This window comes from Chanos chanos, chromosome 10 (assembly GCF_902362185.1).
Source record: "Chanos chanos chromosome 10, fChaCha1.1, whole genome shotgun sequence".
NCBI classification, from domain to species: Eukaryota; Metazoa; Chordata; class Actinopteri; order Gonorynchiformes; family Chanidae; genus Chanos; species Chanos chanos.
Window position 1 is genome coordinate 1,828,199 of NC_044504.1, and position 20,483 is coordinate 1,848,681.

A 20,483-nucleotide genomic window follows, 5' to 3' on the forward strand; every position below is an offset into this window, starting at 1 on the left:
GAACAGGAATCAGAGTATCTCAACTGCACTGTTAGAACAGGAGTCAGAGTATCTCAACTGTACTGTTAGAACAGGAATCAGAGTATCTCAACTGTACTGTTAGAACAGGAGTCAGAGTATCTCAACTGTACTGTTAGAACAGGAGTCAGAGTATCTCAACTGTACTGTTAGAACAGGAGTCAGAGTATCTCAACTGTACTGTTAGAACAGGAGTCAGAGTATCTCAACTGCACTGTTAGAACAGGAGTCAGAGTATCTCAACTGTACTGTTAGAACAGGAGTCAGAGTATCTCAACTGCACTGTTAGAACAGGGGTCAGAATATCTCAACTTTACTATTAGAACAGGAGTCAGAGTATCTCAACTGTATTGTTAGAACAGGAGTCAGAGTATCTCAGTTGTTCTCTGTTTGAACATGAATCAGGCTGATGGGAAAGTTTTTCCATTTAAGGACTTTGAGTCATGATATGTAGCGCTGAAATGCATCACAGGTTTGATGAAGGCTGTGTGGGTGAGTGTTTGGGTGTCTTTGATCGTTGTTGTATAAACACAGAATGTGAACAAGCTCACCTGGTCCTTGTCACCTTGAGTTATCCAACCAAGATCAACCATGCAGTCTGCCTTTCCTTCTCATGATATACGAGCTCATCTTCTAACTGAGATATTTCTTCAAATGCAAACTGTTTTTTCAATGAGTATGTTAACGCTCTCATACTCACACCCACAGGTGCATACACTACCCCAGTCAAGAAGGCCCAAAGTAAGCCTAGACCAACCTCTAAGATCTTAATACTTAACATCCACTCTGCATCAGAAACTAAAACTCTCCACTACACATCCTCCACAGTTACCCCCAGGCAACATCAGTCCTCCAACATCAGTCTGATTTGACTCTAGAACCCGATTCAAATTGATTCTGGAACCCGATTCAAATTGATTCTGGGACCCGATTCAGATTGATTCTGGAACACGATGGATTTTCTCCATGTCCTTAAACACAAAATGAACCCAAGACGACCAAAGCGTTCAGCTTGTCACTTGTTCACAGAACATTGCAGCGTCTCGTTTTAAGAGAAATTGCTGATGTACTGAAATACCTGTATCATGGTGTTTTTGTTGTTTGTTTGTTTGTTTTTGGCGTGCATTGATTCTGACTGTGTTTGATTCACTCTGACGGCTGAAGGTTGACATAGCTGTTCAAAGTGAAGGCGACGCCTGTACATTTCCATGAGACTCATTTCCCTGTGCATGGCCCAAATGTACCCTCTCCAATACCTGTGTCTTTACAAGACAAATTACCAATAGGATTCAGAAAAACAACAACTATTTTATGATGGCTGTGCTCCAATATTCTTCATTTTTGTCCATGATATTAGTTCAGCTGACATGGAAACACATAGATTGGATTGGATACATTTGGTCTGAGAAGGTATGAAATATGCTGACCTACATCAAGGGCCAGATTTAAAATGTGCAAAAGAGCATAAATACTGTGACATGACCTATGGTACAGTGATGTACTCTGTTTGTTTCAGTTTAATGGGATCATGCCCCCCCCCCCCCAGCTGTCCCAATGTTTAATGTGTAGCAGTTTACTCTTTTTTTTTTGCTGAATGGTCCTCAGAGGTTCGGCTGGATCTCCTTTAAAGTTATGAGGACACTGCCTTTTACAAAGCTTTTCGGCCCCTGACCTGTGTTAGTTAAATGAGCTTCTCAAAGCATTATGGGTCTGTGTGGTTGGCTGACAGAGAGCCACTCTTTTGCATGTATTAAATGATGAAGTGGTCATGTTTGACTGGGTGGTGGAAAGTCTCCATGTCATTGCTACCCCGCGCATGCGCGCGCGTGTGTGTGTGTGTGTGTGTGTGTGCGTGCGCGCGTGTGTGTGTAAGGGCAGGGGTTGCAGAGATAAGATTGTGTGAGAAAATACTCAATGACTAACATGCATAGTGTCATTCATATTCTTAAAGAGTATATGCATGCCCTTTTGCCTGACTGTTTGTGTTGTTCTACACAGTTGGATGGTAGCTCTCTCTCTCTCTCTCTCACTCTCTCTCTTACACACACACACACACACACACACACACACACACATACAAAGCCTGCTGTCAGACGCCTGGAAGAATCATGCTCTGGTCTCTCTCTGTCAGGTTCCGTTGAGTTCCAGTATGTCTCCAGTGCGCCTCCATTCGTCAAACCCTAACCTCTGTGCGGAGCTGTCTGATTACCAGACTCCTGTCACACGCCTGGCAGACACCATCGACTCCACCAGCGACTACATCAAACTGCAGGAGGACTTCTGCCTCATCGCTCAGAAAGGTGGCCCCTCACACCCCCCCAGCTCCCTCAAAGAGAATACACAGGGGAATCAGACAGAGCCCAAAAAGTCACAGAGGGGCAACACAGTACAATATAATATAATACAATACAGCACAACGCAATGCTAAACAATACAATAGCAACACGCAATGAATATGACATGAATCAGCTTTATTAGGATAGAATAGGATAGAACAGAGAAGAATAGAATAGAATAGAATAGAATAGAATAGAATAGAGAAACAGCACACCACAATAAAATATCTTCTGTAAAATAAAATGGAATATTATATCAATCAAATTAGACTTATTTAATTCATCATCAACATGAAAATCATGGTCATTGTGTGTTTAGCGTTCGTAATAGCGGACTACACGGTCGTGTTTGACTTAAACAGAGATCTGTATTTCTGTGCAGCTGTGTTTGACTTAAACAGAGATCTGTACTTCTCTTTTAGTTCACTCTCTCCTCAAGTCTGCCTTCAACACTGTGGCTATAGAGAAAGAGAAGATCAAACAGGCACTGTCTGAACAGGAGCAGACGGGCCAGTCTACCCAAATCATGACTCTCCGACGCTCCCTGTCTCAGGTTAGCCGTATCCTTGGCGCACTGTCACCATAGCAACCATTGTCAGCATGGGGAGAAACAAAATACAAAGTGATCAATGTGACATTAACAATTAATGTGTTTGTAATTTGTGAATGGAAATAAATGGAGCGAGATGGATTCATGTTCAGTGGTGTTTTCTTTCTGTAAAGCCCTTGGTATTACCAGCATTACCAGTTCAGTCAGCTGAACCTTTTCAAATGTGTCACAAGCTGACTTGGGCTTTTATAAAGCGAGACTGGTTATGGTATGGTGTGTTTCACAGTCACACAGTTTAACACAAAAGCCCCGTTAAACCAACTGTCTGTAAAGAGGATTATTTTATATTCAGCTGATACACCATAGCATCTCTCTTTGTTTTCTGTTTTTTTCTTTGTTTAAGATTAGCTTTTTTTAAAAAGGCAATTTAAGATGAGAGTGAAAGAGGGCATGGCAGTCAATAATTTCTCTTTATCTATCTGAGCATAATTGGAAATGAGATTAAGTGGGTTTTGAATTAGCTAGAGAGCTAGTTTCATTAAGGCTCATTCTCTCAGATTAAAGTGAAGAAGACAGACACTTGACATCATCTTTACAAAATGTCTCAAAGGAAATTTTATCCCTGTAAACGATTAGCACGTCTTTCTTTGTTGAATTTTTTGAAGTTCCGAGCCCTGACATGAAACTGCTTTGTTAAAAAATGTGACCTCAGGGGTTGACTGGGGAGGGCTGTCTGTTTGTATGACTGATATCACATGGGGTTACATACGTATAAAAACCTCCACTGGCTGATTCTTTTGTCATATTAATGATTATGAAAAATATCACTAATTTTAACCGTTAAATATTTTACGTATTCTCATAAAGAGTAATAAAAACAGAACAGTGGTTTTAGTGTTAAACTGTAATTGTTATTGCTGTCGTTGCTGTTGGCTGTAGCTGTAGTTTCAGTGAGTAATCACTGTCTGATTAATTCATTGCTGCTGGTTCTTGTCTTTGGGACTGTTTTTGACTCTGGTATTGTATTTTTTTGGACAGGCCCTGTCGCAGAACGCAGAGCTGAGGACCCGTTTGAATCGGATTCACTCAGAGTCCGTCCTGTCTGAGCAAATGGTTAGTGTTACCATCATCCCCAGTACAGACGAGGTACGTCACCTGTCTCACTCTCCCGTGTGTGTGTGTGTGTGTGTGTGTGTGTTATCTCTGTGTGTATGTATGTGTGTGTATGTGTCTGTGTGCGTCTCATTACCATCACTAATGTCACCTGTATGCAATGACATACCAATTCACATTTCTCTGGAGGACGCTTTCTTAATTGTGTCATAACACTGCGTGAGTCACAAGTGTGACAGCATCAAGTCATTTATCACAGGTGTTACATTGCAGTAATTACTTCTGTCACTGATAAATGTGGTCAAAAAGACTCAAGAGAATGAAAAAAGAAAGCGAAAGAACAGTGGATGTCGTAATCACACTGGACAGGTGAACACCTGAGTGGAGTGTTGCTGGATGTCGTGGGAGGCGCCGTGGATATCTTCTGGAATGTTCTCTGACAGATTAGAAAACCAGTGCTATTTGCTCGATAGGCATTGCTTTGGTGGCTGAGTGTTATTAAAGTCAGACTCTTGATCATGTGACGAGTAAAAGTTTGGTTGATGGTCCATTGATGTTTATTTCATTTGGTGGCACATGGTTTGTTGTGCAGGCAGGTGAACAGATCCACGTGGGAATTCCCCTCACTCAGCAGGCCTCTAACGAGAGCAGGCTCTCCATGTCCGAGTCTGTGTCCGAGTTCTTCGACGCCCAGGAGGTGCTCCTGTCAGCCAGCTCCTCAGAGAATGAGGTAATGGATGGTTGGATGGATGGATGGATGGATGAGCGGGTTAATGGATAGATGAACAGGTTAATAGATGAATGGATGGATGAACGGGTTAATAGATGAATGGATGGATGAACGGGTTAATAGATGAATGGATGGATGAACGGGTTAATGGATGGATGGATGGATGGATGGATGAGCGGGTTAATGGATAGATGAACGGGTTAATAGATGAATGGATAGATGAATGGGTTAATAGATGAATGGATGGATGAATGGGTTAATAGATGAATGGATAGATGAACGGGTTAATAGATGAATGGATAGATGAATGGGTTAATAGATGAATGGATAGATGAACGGGTTAATAGATGAATGGATGGATGGATGGATGAATGGATGGATGGATGGATGGATGGGTGGATGGACGGATGGATGGACAGGTGGGTGGGTGGGAATGAGAGTGGGGGGGTGGTTTGAATGGAAACACTAGGGGGACTTTGGACATCCAGTTGAGATGGCAGGACTGAGCTACAGTTGAGCAGTGGTTCCTGAGCTGGGTTGTGTTGGGAACAGATAAAGACTCACAGCTGCTTCACCACATTCAGGAGCTCATTGAAACACTCGGTTCTGTTTACACTAAGGAAAAAACAAACAAACAAAAAAAGCCCTACTTAAAAAGAGGAGAGTTGGCAGAGGCGTGACAGTGGACAGCTGTACGTGATAGTTAGTGGTTATTTGCACAGAACATTCTAGAACTTGACACAAGTGCTTACCAAACAAACATCATCGGTTGTCATATCCTGTTATAAGATTTGGTCTGAAGTAACTGAACTTTAAGCTACTTAAAATCATTATATTCTCTTCTCTATCATTTGTGAACATGAAACAGTTTGAGCATAAAACATAAAACTGATCTTAGAAGACAGATTTTCTGTTGTTTACAAAAAAAAAAAAAAGACTTCTATATTTTACTGGAGTCAGTCTTTAAGTGAATAGATATTTCAGCCGTGTGTGTGTGGTTCCATAAAGAGGGATGTCACATTGCAGTCCCGTCAATGCCAGACAGTCATCTGAGAGATGATTGTTTGGAGCAGGCGTGTTGTAGTACTCATGTTCAGCTCTGTAAGTGGTCTGTGGATATTGATTGATACATGTTACTATTTGAGGAGCATGAGGACCCTATAGCCCTTCCGTTGTGTGATCACCGCAGACTGACGCTCAACCCAGTGACTCAGAAAACACACTACTCAACACTTTTCCCCCCCGGGTACTGCTCCCCCTAGAGAGCAGAGACGTGTACTGTGGAGAGACAGTAAAAGTAAGGAGAAGGAGGAGAGATGGAAGGAGAGAGACCAAGAGGAGAGAGGAGTCACCTTCTAACTGACCTGATTGCCGCATTATGTTAGGGCTGTTACAGGGAGCTACTTCACCTCCCTGCAGTAGCACTCAAACACTGTCTCTCCTCTTCTCCTCTTTCTCCCCCCCCTTTCTCTTACCTCTCTCTCTGCCTCTTCCCTCCCAAGGCATCGGATGATGAGTCATACGTCAGTGATGTGAGCGATAACATTTCAGAGGACAACGCCAGCGTCACGGATAACGTTTCCAGACAGAGTAAGCCTCTCTCTCTCTCTCTCTCTCTCTCTCTCTCTCTCTCTCTCTCGTCCTCTCTCTCTCTCCCTCTCCCTCTCTCTCTCTCTCTTCCTCTCTCTCTCTCCCTCTCTCTCTCTCTCTTCCTCTCTCTCTCTCTCTCTCTCTCTCTCCCTCTCTCTCTCTCTCCTTCTCTCTCTCTCTCTCTCTTCCTCTCTCTCTCTCTCTCTCTCTGTCTCTCCTCTTCCTGATTACCTCTATTAGATTCAGGAGGATGTGTGATGGAGGTACCCCTCACACACACACACACACACACACATCATTACGCAGAGTGGGCAGGATGTGTGTTTTGCAGTAGTGTGATACTGCTTACCTTGCATAGTTGAGAGGGTGTTTCACTCTGTGGTCAGCAATACTCTCTGTAGAGATGTCCAATCAGAGCTGCTCTTGGCCTGTGGAGGGACTCCATTGTCCTAGACTGCGCTGTAATTAGGCTCATTTGATCAATAATGTACAGTCACTGCAATTAAGAATGTCATCTGTTTTGTGTTGCTCAAGGTGGTATGAAAAAACTCAAATCTGTGTTTGTCCAAACTCCAGTAGGACCAGGCAACCCTAGAGTCTGTGGAGTCACTGGTTTTTTCAGGCTCTTGTGTCTGCTCTGACTCCATACACCTGGTGCTGTCATCCATATCCTCATCAGGAGCTTGATTGGCTGAGTCAGATATCTTTCAGTCGGGGAGCAGGACGGCTCTGGTGTAACCATAGTCTGGTCTCTGTGCCCTCCACCTGCTCAATGAACATGTCATTTATCTTTCTTGCTGACACCACCTCACTGATTGGGGGAATGGTTGGGCTCTTCTCTGCGGGTCTTCAAACTGGTTCTATAGGTCTTTATACTGGTCCTATAGGTCTTTATACTGGTCCTGTTGGGGCCTTGTATTGATCTTGTAGGCAAAGTTTCTATGGCTGAGTGATGAGTCAGAGTAAGACTCAAAATGACTCATGAAGTGTTGTTCTGCTCATAACCCCCCCCCCCACCCCCCCAATCGTTTAAAGGACTTGGAGAATGTAGAGTACTGTCATCCGAGCCTCTTAATGACAAATGAGGCAAAAAAAAACATCCTCTCCTTCAACGACCACTGGTGAAATAATCTTATCACTCCTCACACTAACAAAGTTATGTTTCACCTCCAAGCTGCTTTTTGGAAAAACTGCCATGTTGTCTCATCAGAAGCTCTGAAAAGCCCAGTTCTAGAAAAATCCAGTCAGCCAAGGGCACAAAGCTTATAGTACACACACAAAGCAAATCTTGTAGTATACACACAAAGCAAAGCTTATAGTACACACACAAAGCAAAGCTTATAGTACACACACAAAGCAAATCTTGTAGTACACACACAAAGCAAAGCTTATAGTACACACATGTCTCCCATCCTGGAGATGGTTAAAGTATTGACTGCCAGCTTTAATTGGAGGGTATTTTTATCCATATCTGATGAACTATTTAAAAATGCCAGTGCATTTTGTACAGGGTCCCCCCGGTGTTGGCCACTTCAGGTCCTTTCTGGGTTGATGGCACAGCTGTGCATTGTTAGGCAGGTGTGTGTGTGTTTGAATGTATTAGCGAGCTGAAGAGTGAATCTTGGTTCTAACCCAGATATTGGCCTTTAGAAACTGTGATTGGACAGTGTAAGGATCACAGAAGCGTCAGTGTGTGTGAAACTGGCCACCATAAAAAAATCAGAAGAAATCAGTCAAAGCATTCACGTTACCAGTATAGAACGCACAGAGGTGGTTTTGGCTCTGTTGTACAGTTTTCTCATACTCTCTCTCTCTGTTTCTCTATCTCTCTCTCTCTCTCTCTCTCTCCCTCTCTCTCTCTGTTCTGTGTGTCTTCATAATTCTGCAACAGTGATGAGTCACCTGGATGCTATGAGCATTTTAAATGTAGAGGAGTTTGAATTCACTCTGGGAGAATTTTGTTTTGCCCATTTGGTCGTTTGAGTCTGGCCCTGTGAGTTATATGTTTGTAGTGTGGTCACAGGAGATTTCACAAAGAAATTTATGCCTACGGGTGACATACAGCGACACCACATAACACATGAATGTGTTTTAACTAATAAGAGTGTGGTTGTTCTTTGCCTCCAGAACAGCTTAATTTTTTTTGTAAGAATGCCCATGGAGAGGTTCTGAACCGTGTCAAGTGGGATATTACACCACTCCTCAAGAAGCAAAGTTCTCTACGAGTGAAAGGAGACAGAAATCTACTTTGCATTTGGCAGCTGTAAGATTTTAATGATGTTTGTAATTAATGATTTAGGAAAGACCAGGAAAGGCGTTTTACCCCTGCTGTTCAGGAAGCTGCTCCTGAATCCACGGAACACTGAGCATGGTTACGGACTTATACTTTTATAGTCTTGGAACACTGGAACTTGTCGGAATGTCTCGGAATACTGGAATGTCTTAATATAAACATAAACCACAGGGTTTCTGGCGCGTCATATTGAATGGCCATTATTGTTTAATGGTGTAGAGCCGTCACTGGACACAGTGACGCCCAGAGGAAGGCCGTCCACGCTATGACAGACACACACACTGCCCTGTTTAACAGACTGTGGGGCTGAAAGAATGCTTTGACTCTCTCCAGACAAGGACCTGTCTGTATGCAGGAGAAAAAGACCAAACCAACTGTACCCCACAGCCCTGGCCTCCTGAAGAGTGTATGATGAGTGCCGTGTGTTTGCGCACTGGCTTTTCTCACAACGTGGTTCTGAATGAACAGACCAGCCAGAAGTAGTTGTGTTGAAACTGGGTCTCAGAAATGTGCGCTCAATTCTGTCATCATTTTTGAGGCTGCTGTTGTTGTTGTTGTTGTTGTTGTTTTGGTGAGTGTAGACTTGTGACTGCTCTTCCTCTGTCCTGGGACAGTCTGTTCCTTTTGGGCACGTGCTGTCCTGCACAGACAATACTCGTGCTGTTTTGTGTCTGATGCACCTCCATTTAGGGCACTGACCATCTTACCTCTCTCAGATTCTCACATGTTAGTTTGCTTTAGAAGCTCCCATGCTGAAGTGCTAGTGTTCAGATCTCGTAATAAGTGACACAGTGACAGTTAGTATTCAATTGAACATGCTTCTTCTCCAAGGCTGTGTTTACATTTGTGATCTGATTACTTCAGAGTTTGAATATGCCTGTGTCTGTGTGCGCGTGCGTGTGTGTGCACACGCGTACATGCATGTGTGTGTCGTTGTGTAGTTGGGTCATAGCTCTGAGGCATGAGGTCAAGTATTTGCTCTTTGCACATTTGAAAAAAATCTCACAGTTATTCATAGTCCGGTTCTCATTCTGTGAGAAAGGCGTAGTCGATGTGTTCCATTTTAACGTTCTGAAAATGTTGCAGTTTGTTTGTTTGTTGTTTTTGTTTATTTGTCTTTGTTTGATTTCTTATCTCTATGTTATTTTCTGTTTGGAGAGGTCAGTTTGTAAAACCTTCGTGTCTTCCTGGCTTTTTGGGACCTGCTGGCAGACTGAGAGGAGAAAACTGTCATGCAGGATGAGCTGAGAGCAGGCTGGACATGTGTTTGGTTTTTGTTTGTGAGGGAGAGTGATTTGGTTTGTTTGTGAGGGAGAGTGATTTGGTTTGTTTGTGAGGGAGAGTGATTTGGTTTGTTTGTGAGGGAGAGTGATTTGGTTTGTTTGTGAGGGAGAGTGATTTGGTTTGTTTGTGAGGGAGAGTGATTTGGTTTTTGTTTGTGAGGGAGAGTGATTTGATTTGTTTGTGAGGGAGAGTGATTTGGTTTGTTTGTGAGGGAGAGTGATTTGGTTGGTTTGTGAGGGAGAGTGATTTGGTTTGTTTGTGAGGGAGAGTGATTTGGTTTGTTTGTGAGGGAGAGTGATTTGGTTGGTTTGTGAGGGAGAGTGATTTGGTTGGTTTGTGAGGGAGAGTGATTTGGTTGGTTTGTGAGGGAGAGTGATTTGGTTGGTTTGTGAGGGAGAGTGATTTGGTTGGTTTGTGAGGGAGAGTGATTTGGTTTTTGTTTGTGAGGGAGGGTGATTTGGTTGGTTTGTGAGGGAGAGTGATTTGGTTGGTTTGTGAGGGAGAGTGATTTGATTCACTGTGCTTGGCATTTGCATGGATTTGGTTATAGGTCTAGAGAAGCACAGGATGCCAAAATACCGTCCACCAGACACCAGGCTTTAACACACCAGCTACATGCTTTGTTTTACAGCTTAGAGACTCAGTGGAAACCTTCCTTAAATTTTCCTAAAAACTCAAAGTGCCAAAATAAACTAATGGAAAGATTAAATCTCTCTGGTCACACACACACACACACTGTGAGCAGTGAATCTGACCTCTGCATTTAACCCATCCTTACGCACCAGTAGTGGGCAGCACATCTGCACCTGGGGGTTGAGTGCCTTGCCCAAGGGCACTATAGCCGTGTAGCCGTTCCTGCCGGTCCTGAGAATCGAACTAGCAACCTGTCAGTCACAAGCCCACATCGCTAACCATTAGGCCGTGGACTGCCCTGTAATATACTAGCTCTTATGTGCTGGCCAGAGGAGGATGGGCTCCCCCTGCTGAGTCTTGGTTCCTCCCCAGGTTTCTTCCTCCTGTTCACTTAATTAGGGAGTTTTTCCTTCTCACTGTCACCTCAGGCTTGTTCAGTGGGGATTTAGGCAGTGATTGCTGTAAAGCTGCTTTGAGATCATTTCTAATTGTAAAAAGCGCTATACAAATACACTTTAATTTGTATTCATTGTCCTAATGCAGTATTAGGTGTGTTGACATTTCAACCACATATGGATCTAATCGACATTAATATTGATTTTGAAGTGCTGTCTAAGTGCCCTTTATAGGTAAATGTTTCTGTTACTTTCATTAAAAAATAAACAATCTAGAGGCGGAATCTATAAAAAGCCAATGGCTGACAGTGACTGAGACTCTCTCTCCAGTGCCCAACGGCGACCTGACAGGGGGTGCGTTTCGGAACGGGCGTCGCACATGCCTCCCAGCCCCTTCTCCGGACACCAGCAACCTAAACCTGTGGAATATCCTGAGGAATAACATTGGGAAAGATCTGTCCAAGGTGTCCATGCCGGTGGAGCTCAACGAGCCCCTCAACACCCTGCAGCACCTGTGTGAGGAGCTGGAATACAGCGAACTGCTGGACAAGGCCGCCGACACCGGCGACCCCTACGAACGCATGGTACAGTCCAGCAGCACCCCTTCCCCCACACGACCAGGGCTGAGTGTGTAGTTCTACCAGTGCTCTGCCTGCGTTGAGTGTGTGTGAGACAAGAGTTTTAAATTGCCTGTGTTGAGTGTGTGTGAGACAAGGGTTTTAAATTGCCTGTGTTGAGTGTGTGTGAGACAAGGGTTTAAATTGCCTGTGTTGAGTGTGTGTGAGACAAGGATTTTAAATTGCCTGTGTTGAGTGTGTGTGAGACAAGAGTTTTAAATTGCCTGTGTTGAGTGTGTGTGAGACAAGAGTTTTAAATTGCCTGTGTTGAGTGTGTGTAAGACAAGGGTTTTAAATTGCCTGTGTTGAGTGTGTGTAAGACAAGGGTTTTAAATTGCCTGTGTTGAGTGTGTGTGGGACAAGGGTTTTAGTCTGCCCTCGTTGAGTATGTGTGAGACATGGTGATAACTGTTTTTATCTCGTTGTGCTAAATGTTGGTTTCACTGACACAAACAACTGTCAACTCTCAGTGTATGACTTTACACGGGCACTACATCAAATAGACTGAATCTTTCTGTTGAATCTCCCACACGATACATGGTGCAGTCCAGAAACAAAAGGAACCCCACTTAAATTCCCAACACTAAGAATGGTAGAGTCCAAGTCCACATGTCTCCTGCACTTGTTGTCCAGTGTTACGCACAGTGTGTCCAAAAACATACAAACCCCCCTCGAAAAGACAACTCCCCTTCAACAGACGACTCCCATACAACCCCCCCTCGAAAAGACAACTCCCCTTAAACAGACGACTCCCGTACAACCCCCCCTCGAAAAGACAACCCCCCCTCGAAAGACAACTCCCCTTAAACAGACGACTCCCACACCACAGTTACCATTTCTCTCCACTTCACCCAAACACAACCACAAGCAGCATGGCAGTACAAACCGAAACACACACTTGTGAGTTTTTCTGGAGGTTTCTCTATGAGGGCTATTTTAGTGATTAGAGTCTGTTCCACAGAGAGAGCTCTCTGCTGCAGAGAAAGACGTTTGCTGTGCTAGCGCTAGCGTGAATGTCACCTTTGTGAAGAGGATGTTTGTGGCCGTGAGGAAGAGCAGTGTGTCGGAGTGTATCTGCAGGTGCCCGTGACTCTGTGGCCCCGTGTCGCGTATGGTCCCCATAGTCTTTCCTCTGGCCTCATTAAACCCCTCCCCCTCCGCGCACACACACACAGACAGACACACACACATACACACACACACACACACACACACACTTTACACAACCCAGTTTTACACAGCCCGTTCTCAGCTGTAGTCACTGGATTGCATATCCAACTCTTCTCAATGGTAGAACTCTGAAGATGGCACCTCAGGCTCTTAAGTATGAAACACTGCCAGTGACTCAATGAATGTATGTGACTTCAACACTGCGTTTCTGGAATGTTCCTCCCCAGGTTATCGTTGCAGCTTTTGCAGTCTCAGGGTACTCGTCCACGTACTACAGAGCAGGAAGTAAGCCATTCAACCCTCTGCTGGGAGAGACATATGAATGTATCCGAGAAGACAAAGGCTTTTGCTTTTTCTCCGAACAGGTGGGTTGTTTCCGCCAGCGTGTGTGATATTTTTCACTCTGAAAGACTCTACATACTGTACATACCATTACATACTGCCCTAACACTGCATCACTCTCTCTCTCTCTCTCTCTCTTTCATTCTCTCTTTTTCTATCTCCCTCATACACACACACACTTTCTCTCTCTCTCTTTCTCTCTCTCTCTCTCTCTTTCTCTCTTTTTCTATCTCCCTCATACACACACACACTTTCTCTCTCTCTCTCTCTCTCTCTCTCTCTCTCTCATTCTCTCTTTTTCTATCTCCCTCATACACACACACACTTTCTCTCTCTCTCTTTCTCTCTCTCTCTCTCTCTCTCTCTCTTTCTCTCTTTTTCTATCTCCCTCATACACACACACACTTTCTCTCTCTCTCTCTCTCTCTCTCTCATTCTCTCTTTTTCTATCTCCCTCATACACACACACACTTTCTCTCTCTCTCTTTCTCTCTCTCTCTCTCTCTCTCTCTCATTCTCTCTTTTTCTATCTCCCTCATACACACACACACTTTCTCTCTCTCTCTCTCTCTCTCTCTCTTTCTCTCTTTTTCTATCTCCCTCATACACACACACACTTTCTCTCTCTCTCTCTCTCTCTCTCTCTCATTCTCTCTTTTTCTATCTCCCTCATACACACACACACTTTCTCTCTCTCTCTCTCTCTCTCTCTCTTTTTCTGTCTCCCTCATACACACACACACTTTCTCTCTCTCTCTCTCTCTCTCTCTCTCTCTCTCTCATTCTCTCTGTGAGCATGCCTCATTTCTCCATAGGCGTCTTATACATGTTGCTTTAAGCTCCCTTAGCCCACAGACTCTGTACATCCTGTGATGTGCGTATATGAACATGACTTTATCTCTCTGTCTGACTAAGCCTCTGGGTTTCACTCGCCTGTGAACAGACCCCTGTTTCACTCAATAGCCTTACATCCTACCATGTGCCACTCTGCAGTGAAGAATGGACAAATCTCACAAAAAAATCCATTCATTTCACAACGGAACAGAATGTTTGAGATGTCAGAGACTGGATTTGTTTAGCAGATTTACAAACACAAGACGTCTGGTTCCTAGAAGGAGGAGAAAAGGGCTCTGAATGTGATACGTTCAGATGACACACTAAAGGAGCAGATGGAGAAAATGTGTCTCTGCAGAATTTAACAGCCATTTATCTCACTTCTCCTCTCCTCCTCTCCTCTCTCTCTCCCTCTCCTCTCTCTCTCCCTCTCTCTCTCTTTCTCTCTCTCTCTGTCTGTCCATAATAACGAAGGTGAGCCACCATCCGCCCATCTCTGCTTGTCACTGTGAATCCAAAAAGTTCACCTTTTGGCAAGGTTAGTGTCCTCCTGCACTCTCTGAGGTGGAGCTGGGAAATGTTATAGCACAGCTGCTTGATCTCTGTCTTCCTTTCCTCTATACGCCGTTCAGAGAAGATATCTGGGAATAAATGAGTGAAAGACCTCTCTGTTCTTTGGCATCCTTGTGTTTTCAGTTCACTCATATGTGTTGGTATGCCTGTTTCAGATATCCGATGGAAGAACAAGTTTTGGGGGAAGTCGATGGAGATCCTGCCGATCGGGACAATCAGCGTAATGTTTCCGAGGTAACCGGCGTGAGGCGTGAGGCCGTCCCAGCGGCGGTGGGGGGGGGGCTTTAATGCACCTGTAGACTGTGTGGTTTTTGCTGTGTCAGCTGTGTGGGTTTGCTCTGCGTCCGGCCAAACTGTTAGCGTGGGCTTAATGTTGCTGTTGACATATGAAGTGCTCTCTCTGTCCTGGGGTAAGAATGCCTTTCCAGTCCAGGTCTTTCCTCTGGAACCCGTCAGGCTGTCCTCGTACTGACGAGTCTTACCTTTTCATCTCTGACTCCTGCCTCTGGAGTCTGAGCGTCAGAATGAACACAGATGTATTTAGTCTTCATTTATTGTCTCATTGTTTTGTCAAAAAAAAAGAAAAAGGAAAACCAAGTGTTGAATTGCTGAACTCCTTTTTTTTTAAGAAAAAAACAAAGCCAAACAAACTGTTTTTCTTTATGTTCTGTGTGTGTGTACGTGTGTGTGTGTTCAGTTACGGCGATCATTATGAGTGGAATAAAGTGACCACTTGCGTCCATAACATCCTGAGTGGTCGACGATGGATAGAACACTACGGTGAGATCACCATCCGAAATCTCAAAAGCAGCACCTGCATCTGCAAGCTCACCTTCGTTAAGGTAACGCCCACAGCCCCGCCTCTCATTATGCTAATGAGACGGATGTGAGAGAACGGCATGATGTGATTGGTGCTTGGTTTTCTGACGTCTTTTTCAGCAGTGTGTGTGTGTGTGTGTGTGTGTGTTAGTGCTGTGTGGAGTAGTCCAGCAGTGCCTGCTATGAGAGAGTGTGAGAGAAAGCTGTCTCATTTAAAATAATTTAGCTATTTAAATTTAGGGAACTATGTGTTTACGCACAAAATATGTAATTATGCTTTTACATTTGGAATATGTTTTATCTTTGATTTTTCCTCTGTAGTTTCTTTCTTTCTCTTTCTTTCTTTCTTTCTTTCTCGCTATAATGGCCTCTCTTTACCTTTTCTCTGCCTGTTTTGCCCCTCAGGGAAATTACTGGAGTTCGAACGTGAATGAGGTGCAGGGTTTTGTGATGGACCAGGAGGGGAAAGTGGTTCATCGGCTGTTTGGGAAGTGGCATGAGGGCCTGTACTGCGGGGTGCCCCCCTCTGCCAAATGCATCTGGAGACCAGGTCTGCTCTCCCCCGTAACACAGCCATGTCATCAGTTACTCCACACTCTGGTTTAAAATGAGAGAAACCTTTTGGCAGGTTTGAGTTGTTAGGTGATGACAAAAAAGTACTCTTCCTACTCCACATGTGCTACGTCCAAAACCGCATCCCTGCGTACCAAACAGTACGTCAAAGCAGTACGCCACCATCAGTAGTACGTCCAAATACATAGTACGCATAGAGTAGTATGTGACTAGTACCTGGATTACATACTAGCACTGGACAATCCCATAAGGCCACATGGAAAAAAGGGGCGTTTCTGACGCGGTCATTTGTGACTGAGAAGATGGCGGTCAACTCTGTTTTCAAGTGTAAGGGACAACCACTATACAGATCTTCAGAAGCTGTGTTAAAATGACTAAAAATATTTGTCTATGTGTAAATAGTAGTTGTCAGGAATCTTTTAAACGCTCTGTAAACATTATTTAAACGTTAGAAGTCTTAGTATAAATAAAAGAGAGGAACATTTCGGTAAGTAACATGTTGGCGCAGTCGGGGTTGGTAAATGTACCGCTGTGTCTGTTTACAGGTCGTCGTCATTAAACCGCGATTATACGCGCAAAACTGTGGCGCAATCTGATTACCGCATTAGTGCGTCCAAATTCTAGCGTACTTTCTGTCTACAATCTTTGAGTGCGTACTCCTGCAGTACGTACTTCAGTGCAACTTTAGTGTGCAGTATGTAGTATGCAGTTTTGGACGCAGCTATTGTCTCTGACTGATAACATGTTCTCCTCTCTTACTGCACCGCTGTACTGCAGTCTTTAGTCTAATCTTCTCTCTCTCTTTCCCACTCTCTGTCTCTCCTCTCTCTCTCCCCCCCTCGTGTCTGTGTGTGTGTTCTACAGGCTCCATGCCCACAGACTATGAACTGTATTATGGATTCACCAGGTTTGCCATTGAGCTTAATGAACTATGTCCTGAGATAAGGGATCTGCTGCCCCCTACAGACGCACGCTTCAGACCTGACCAGAGGTATGTGCACGCACGCACGCACACACACACACACACACACGCACATACACACGCACGCTTCAGACCTGACCAGAGGTATGTGCACGCACACACACACACACGCACACACACACACACACACACGCACGCTTCAGACCTGACCAGAGGTATGCACACGCACGCACGCACACACACACACACGCTTCAGACCTGACCAGAGGTATGTGCACGCACACACACACACGCACACACACACACACACACACACATGCACGCTTCAGACCTGACCAGAGGTATGCGCACGCACGCACGCACGCACACACACACACACACACACACACACGCTTCAGACCTGACCAGAAGTATGTGCACGCACGCACACACACACACACGCACACACATGCTTCAGACCTGACCAGAGGTATGTGCACGCACACACACACACACACGCTTCAGACCTGACCAGAGGTATGTGCACGCACGCACGCACACACACACACGCACACACACACGCACGCTTCAGACCTGACCAGAGGTATGCGCGCACCCACATGCACACGCACACACTCACACACACGCTTCAGACCTCACCAGAGATATGCACACACACAAACTCGCACACATGTATACACACATACACATAGTGTATCATACAGCAGAATTTGACCCCGTTCCTGTGTTCAGGTGGGAGGACATCCTTTTTCATTTTTACAGTAATAATTGAATTATATTGAAGTAAAATCTGTGATAAATAAATACATGAATAGATAAGTCTCTAAAGGGCTGTCAGAGATGGATGGCACTAACTTCTGTTGAGGCGAAGGAATGAAGATATTTGGTAAAACGACACAGCATGATCCTGTTCTGCTTTAAGTCTTATTCGTCAGTATGGTTCATCACTAATTACATTACACAAACAATACAACATGAACCATTCCACACCACAGGGCCAGAGGGAGTGCTGATCTCTCTGCCCTGTGTCTCATTACTCAGTACCTGTTACCTGTCTCTCAGTACCTGTTACTCAGTACCTGTTACTCAGTACCCGTGACCTGTCACCTGTCTCTCATTACCTGTTACTCAGTACCTGTTACCTGTCTCTCATTACCTGATACTCAGTGCCTGTTACCTGTTACTCAGTACCCGTGACCTGTCACCTGTCTCTCATTACCTGTTACTCAGTACCTGTTACCTGTCTCTCATTACCTAATTACCTGTTTCCTGTTACCTGTCACCTGTCTCTCATTACCTGTTACCTGTCTCTTATTACCTGTTACTCAGTACCTGTGACCTGTCACCTGTCTCTCATTACCTAGTTACCTGTCTCTCATTACCTGTTACCTGTTTCCTGTTACCTGGCGCAGGTATCTCGAGGAGGGAAAACTCGAGCGGGCGTCTGCGGAGAAACAGAGAATCGAGGACCTTCAGAGGACCAGGCGTAAGTGGATGGAGGAAAACAACATCAAACATGAGCCGCGCTTTTTTAAGTGAGTATGCAGACTGTTAGTGTGTTACGCCAGCCCTGACTCAAACACTTTTTTAAGTGAGTATGCAGCCTGTTAGTGTGTTACGCCAGCCCTGACTCAAACACTTTTTTAAGTGAGTATGCAGCCTGTTAGTGTGTTACGCCAGCCCTGACTCAAACACTTTTTTAAGTGAGTATGCAGCCTGTCAGTGTGTTACGCCAGCCCTGACTCAAACACTTTTTAAGTGAGTATGCAGCCTGTTAGTGTGTTACGCCAGCCCTGACTCAAAACACTTAGTCCTCCTGCTTTATAAAGTGAGTACACAAACCCAGTCCTGTGACAGGAGCCAAGTTTGTAACACTGGGCCCGTGTCAATGTAAATATTACTACCCTGACTGAAACAGTCATGGTCCACCTCTTTCTGTGAGGCAGTTTGTTCCACATGCTTCTCTCAGTGTAACATACCACAGTATATATCTGATAATATAGGATCCAAAAGTATAACCTTACACCTCTGCTAAACTAGACTTTGCTTACCGCAGGTGAAAGGTCACTAGTTTTTGGTCATTTAGTCTTGTACTTCTCACCTGCTTCTCTGGTTTTGTATTTCTTTCCGTGATGTTCTTTTTCCATCTCCACAGAAAAGTTGTGGATGCCAATCAAAGAGAGAGGTGGGTGTCCAACAACATGTACTGGGAGCTGCGGAAAGATCCGGGCTTTCTCAAACTGGAAAACCCGCAACTGTGGTAGCATCCCATTGCTCCCACTCCACATATCATCATCGCTGGCAGAGGAAGCTTAACCTATGCACAGAGCTGCTCCTGACGACCGTCAGACCCCGCGTCAGGAAAACAAGACTGCGGATGGCTTTGGTTTTCCACTCGGTGTCATCCAGAGTGTGGATGTCTTCGGACACCCAGGACTACAGACCTAAATCTGAGCTGACGCTGAACAGAAGGACTACACTTCCCACCAACCACTACGGCTGTGCCCCGCCCCTCCCCATAAACTCCAGTACGGATCGACCTCTCCCCAACGACACGCAGACAAAGGGTCGTCGTCAGGACGACAGTCAGAGTTTTAGATCTCTCTCTAGCCTCTTTGGCTTCCGATAATATCTTTGCCTTAAAAAAAAGAACAAAATAACTTGCTTGACACTACGCATTCTAAGCTTTTAGTAAAAACCCACTTTGTTTCTAAGCGCTATGGTTTTCGACCAGTGTTTGAACTAGCTCCTGGCTACTTATATCTACAGAATATCTTGCATGTTTAGGTGGCAGCTTCCATTGGCATATTCTTTGCTGACTCATCAAACTTCATTTGTAGTTTAAAGAAAATTAAAAAAAAAAAAGTAGTGGTATTTTTGTAAAATGTAAGAAGTCAAAACGACATTGAGCGTGTACGGTTAGTGGGGCTACACAGCTATGGACATATTTATATTTTAAAATATGAGTTCTCTCTCAAACACAGTGGTTTTAAAGGTTCAGTTCATCTGGAAAGGGACGTGGGGACGTTTTCTGTGACATCTTGTTCCGTAACCGTGACAACGTTTTAGCATTCCTGTTTCAGTGATTCGTTTTAAATCCGTTGTAGTCTGTTTCCAAAGACTGGAATAGCTTCGGGGGAAATGCAGTGATTCTACTGTTTGTTCCCAGTCGGAGTGAGGGAAGCCCAAGGGTTCGATATCATCGCTCTTCCACAACAATAAGAGCTCATGTCAGCTTAGCCCATTACCCCTCTGATCTATAGTGTCGTCTTCATCCAGTCTCATCAGAGACACATCAGAAACAGCTGTGTGTCCGTGAGCCAGGCCTGACCTGAGTTACACTAGCTTTACCACACAACTCGGAGCCCAGGGCTGTGTGGAGTCACATGGTATCGTCTGTCCTCTGGGGACCTGAGGACAACTGTTGCCCCACACCCAGAGATTTCTGTTAGTGAGTCCTGAGCCCCCCATCAGTTTTCTATAAATAACTTACCACTTGTTCAAATACTCCTGTGTCACATCACCTTCGCAGTATGAGGGACCATCAGTGCGACAGGTCAGTGTGAGGGAATGTCAGTGTGACGGGTGAGTGTGAGGGACTGTCAGTGCGACAGGTGAGTTTGAGGGACTGTCAGTGCGACAGGTCAGTGTGAGGGACTGTCAGTGCGACAGGTCAGTGTGAGGGACCGTC

The 20,483-nt window shown here is 44.7% G+C and overlaps 1 protein-coding gene across 3 annotated transcripts in view; it reads left to right on the top strand.

The window, feature by feature from the left end:
• Nucleotides 1-19,056, top strand: part of osbpl6 (oxysterol binding protein-like 6) — a 34,760-nt gene extending 15,704 nt beyond the window's left edge. For 2 of the 3 annotated variants that reach the window (XM_030786133.1, XM_030786134.1), the window contains 14 exons: nt 2,150-2,318; nt 2,777-2,907; nt 3,943-4,050; nt 4,610-4,747; nt 6,250-6,337; nt 11,273-11,526; nt 12,957-13,094; nt 14,380-14,443; nt 14,634-14,712; nt 15,176-15,320; nt 15,703-15,847; nt 16,735-16,861; nt 18,205-18,327; nt 18,948-19,056. In XM_030786133.1, coding sequence (XP_030641993.1) covers nt 2,150-2,318; nt 2,777-2,907; nt 3,943-4,050; nt 4,610-4,747; nt 6,250-6,337; nt 11,273-11,526; nt 12,957-13,094; nt 14,380-14,443; nt 14,634-14,712; nt 15,176-15,320; nt 15,703-15,847; nt 16,735-16,861; nt 18,205-18,327; nt 18,948-19,056 — 1,818 coding nt within the window. The remainder of the gene's footprint in view (nt 1-2,149; nt 2,319-2,776; nt 2,908-3,942; nt 4,051-4,609; nt 4,748-6,249; nt 6,338-11,272; nt 11,527-12,956; nt 13,095-14,379; nt 14,444-14,633; nt 14,713-15,175; nt 15,321-15,702; nt 15,848-16,734; nt 16,862-18,204; nt 18,328-18,947) is intronic. The other variant, XM_030786135.1, reaches the window with a different exon arrangement.
• The last annotated feature ends 1,427 nt before the right edge of the window (nt 19,057-20,483 follow it).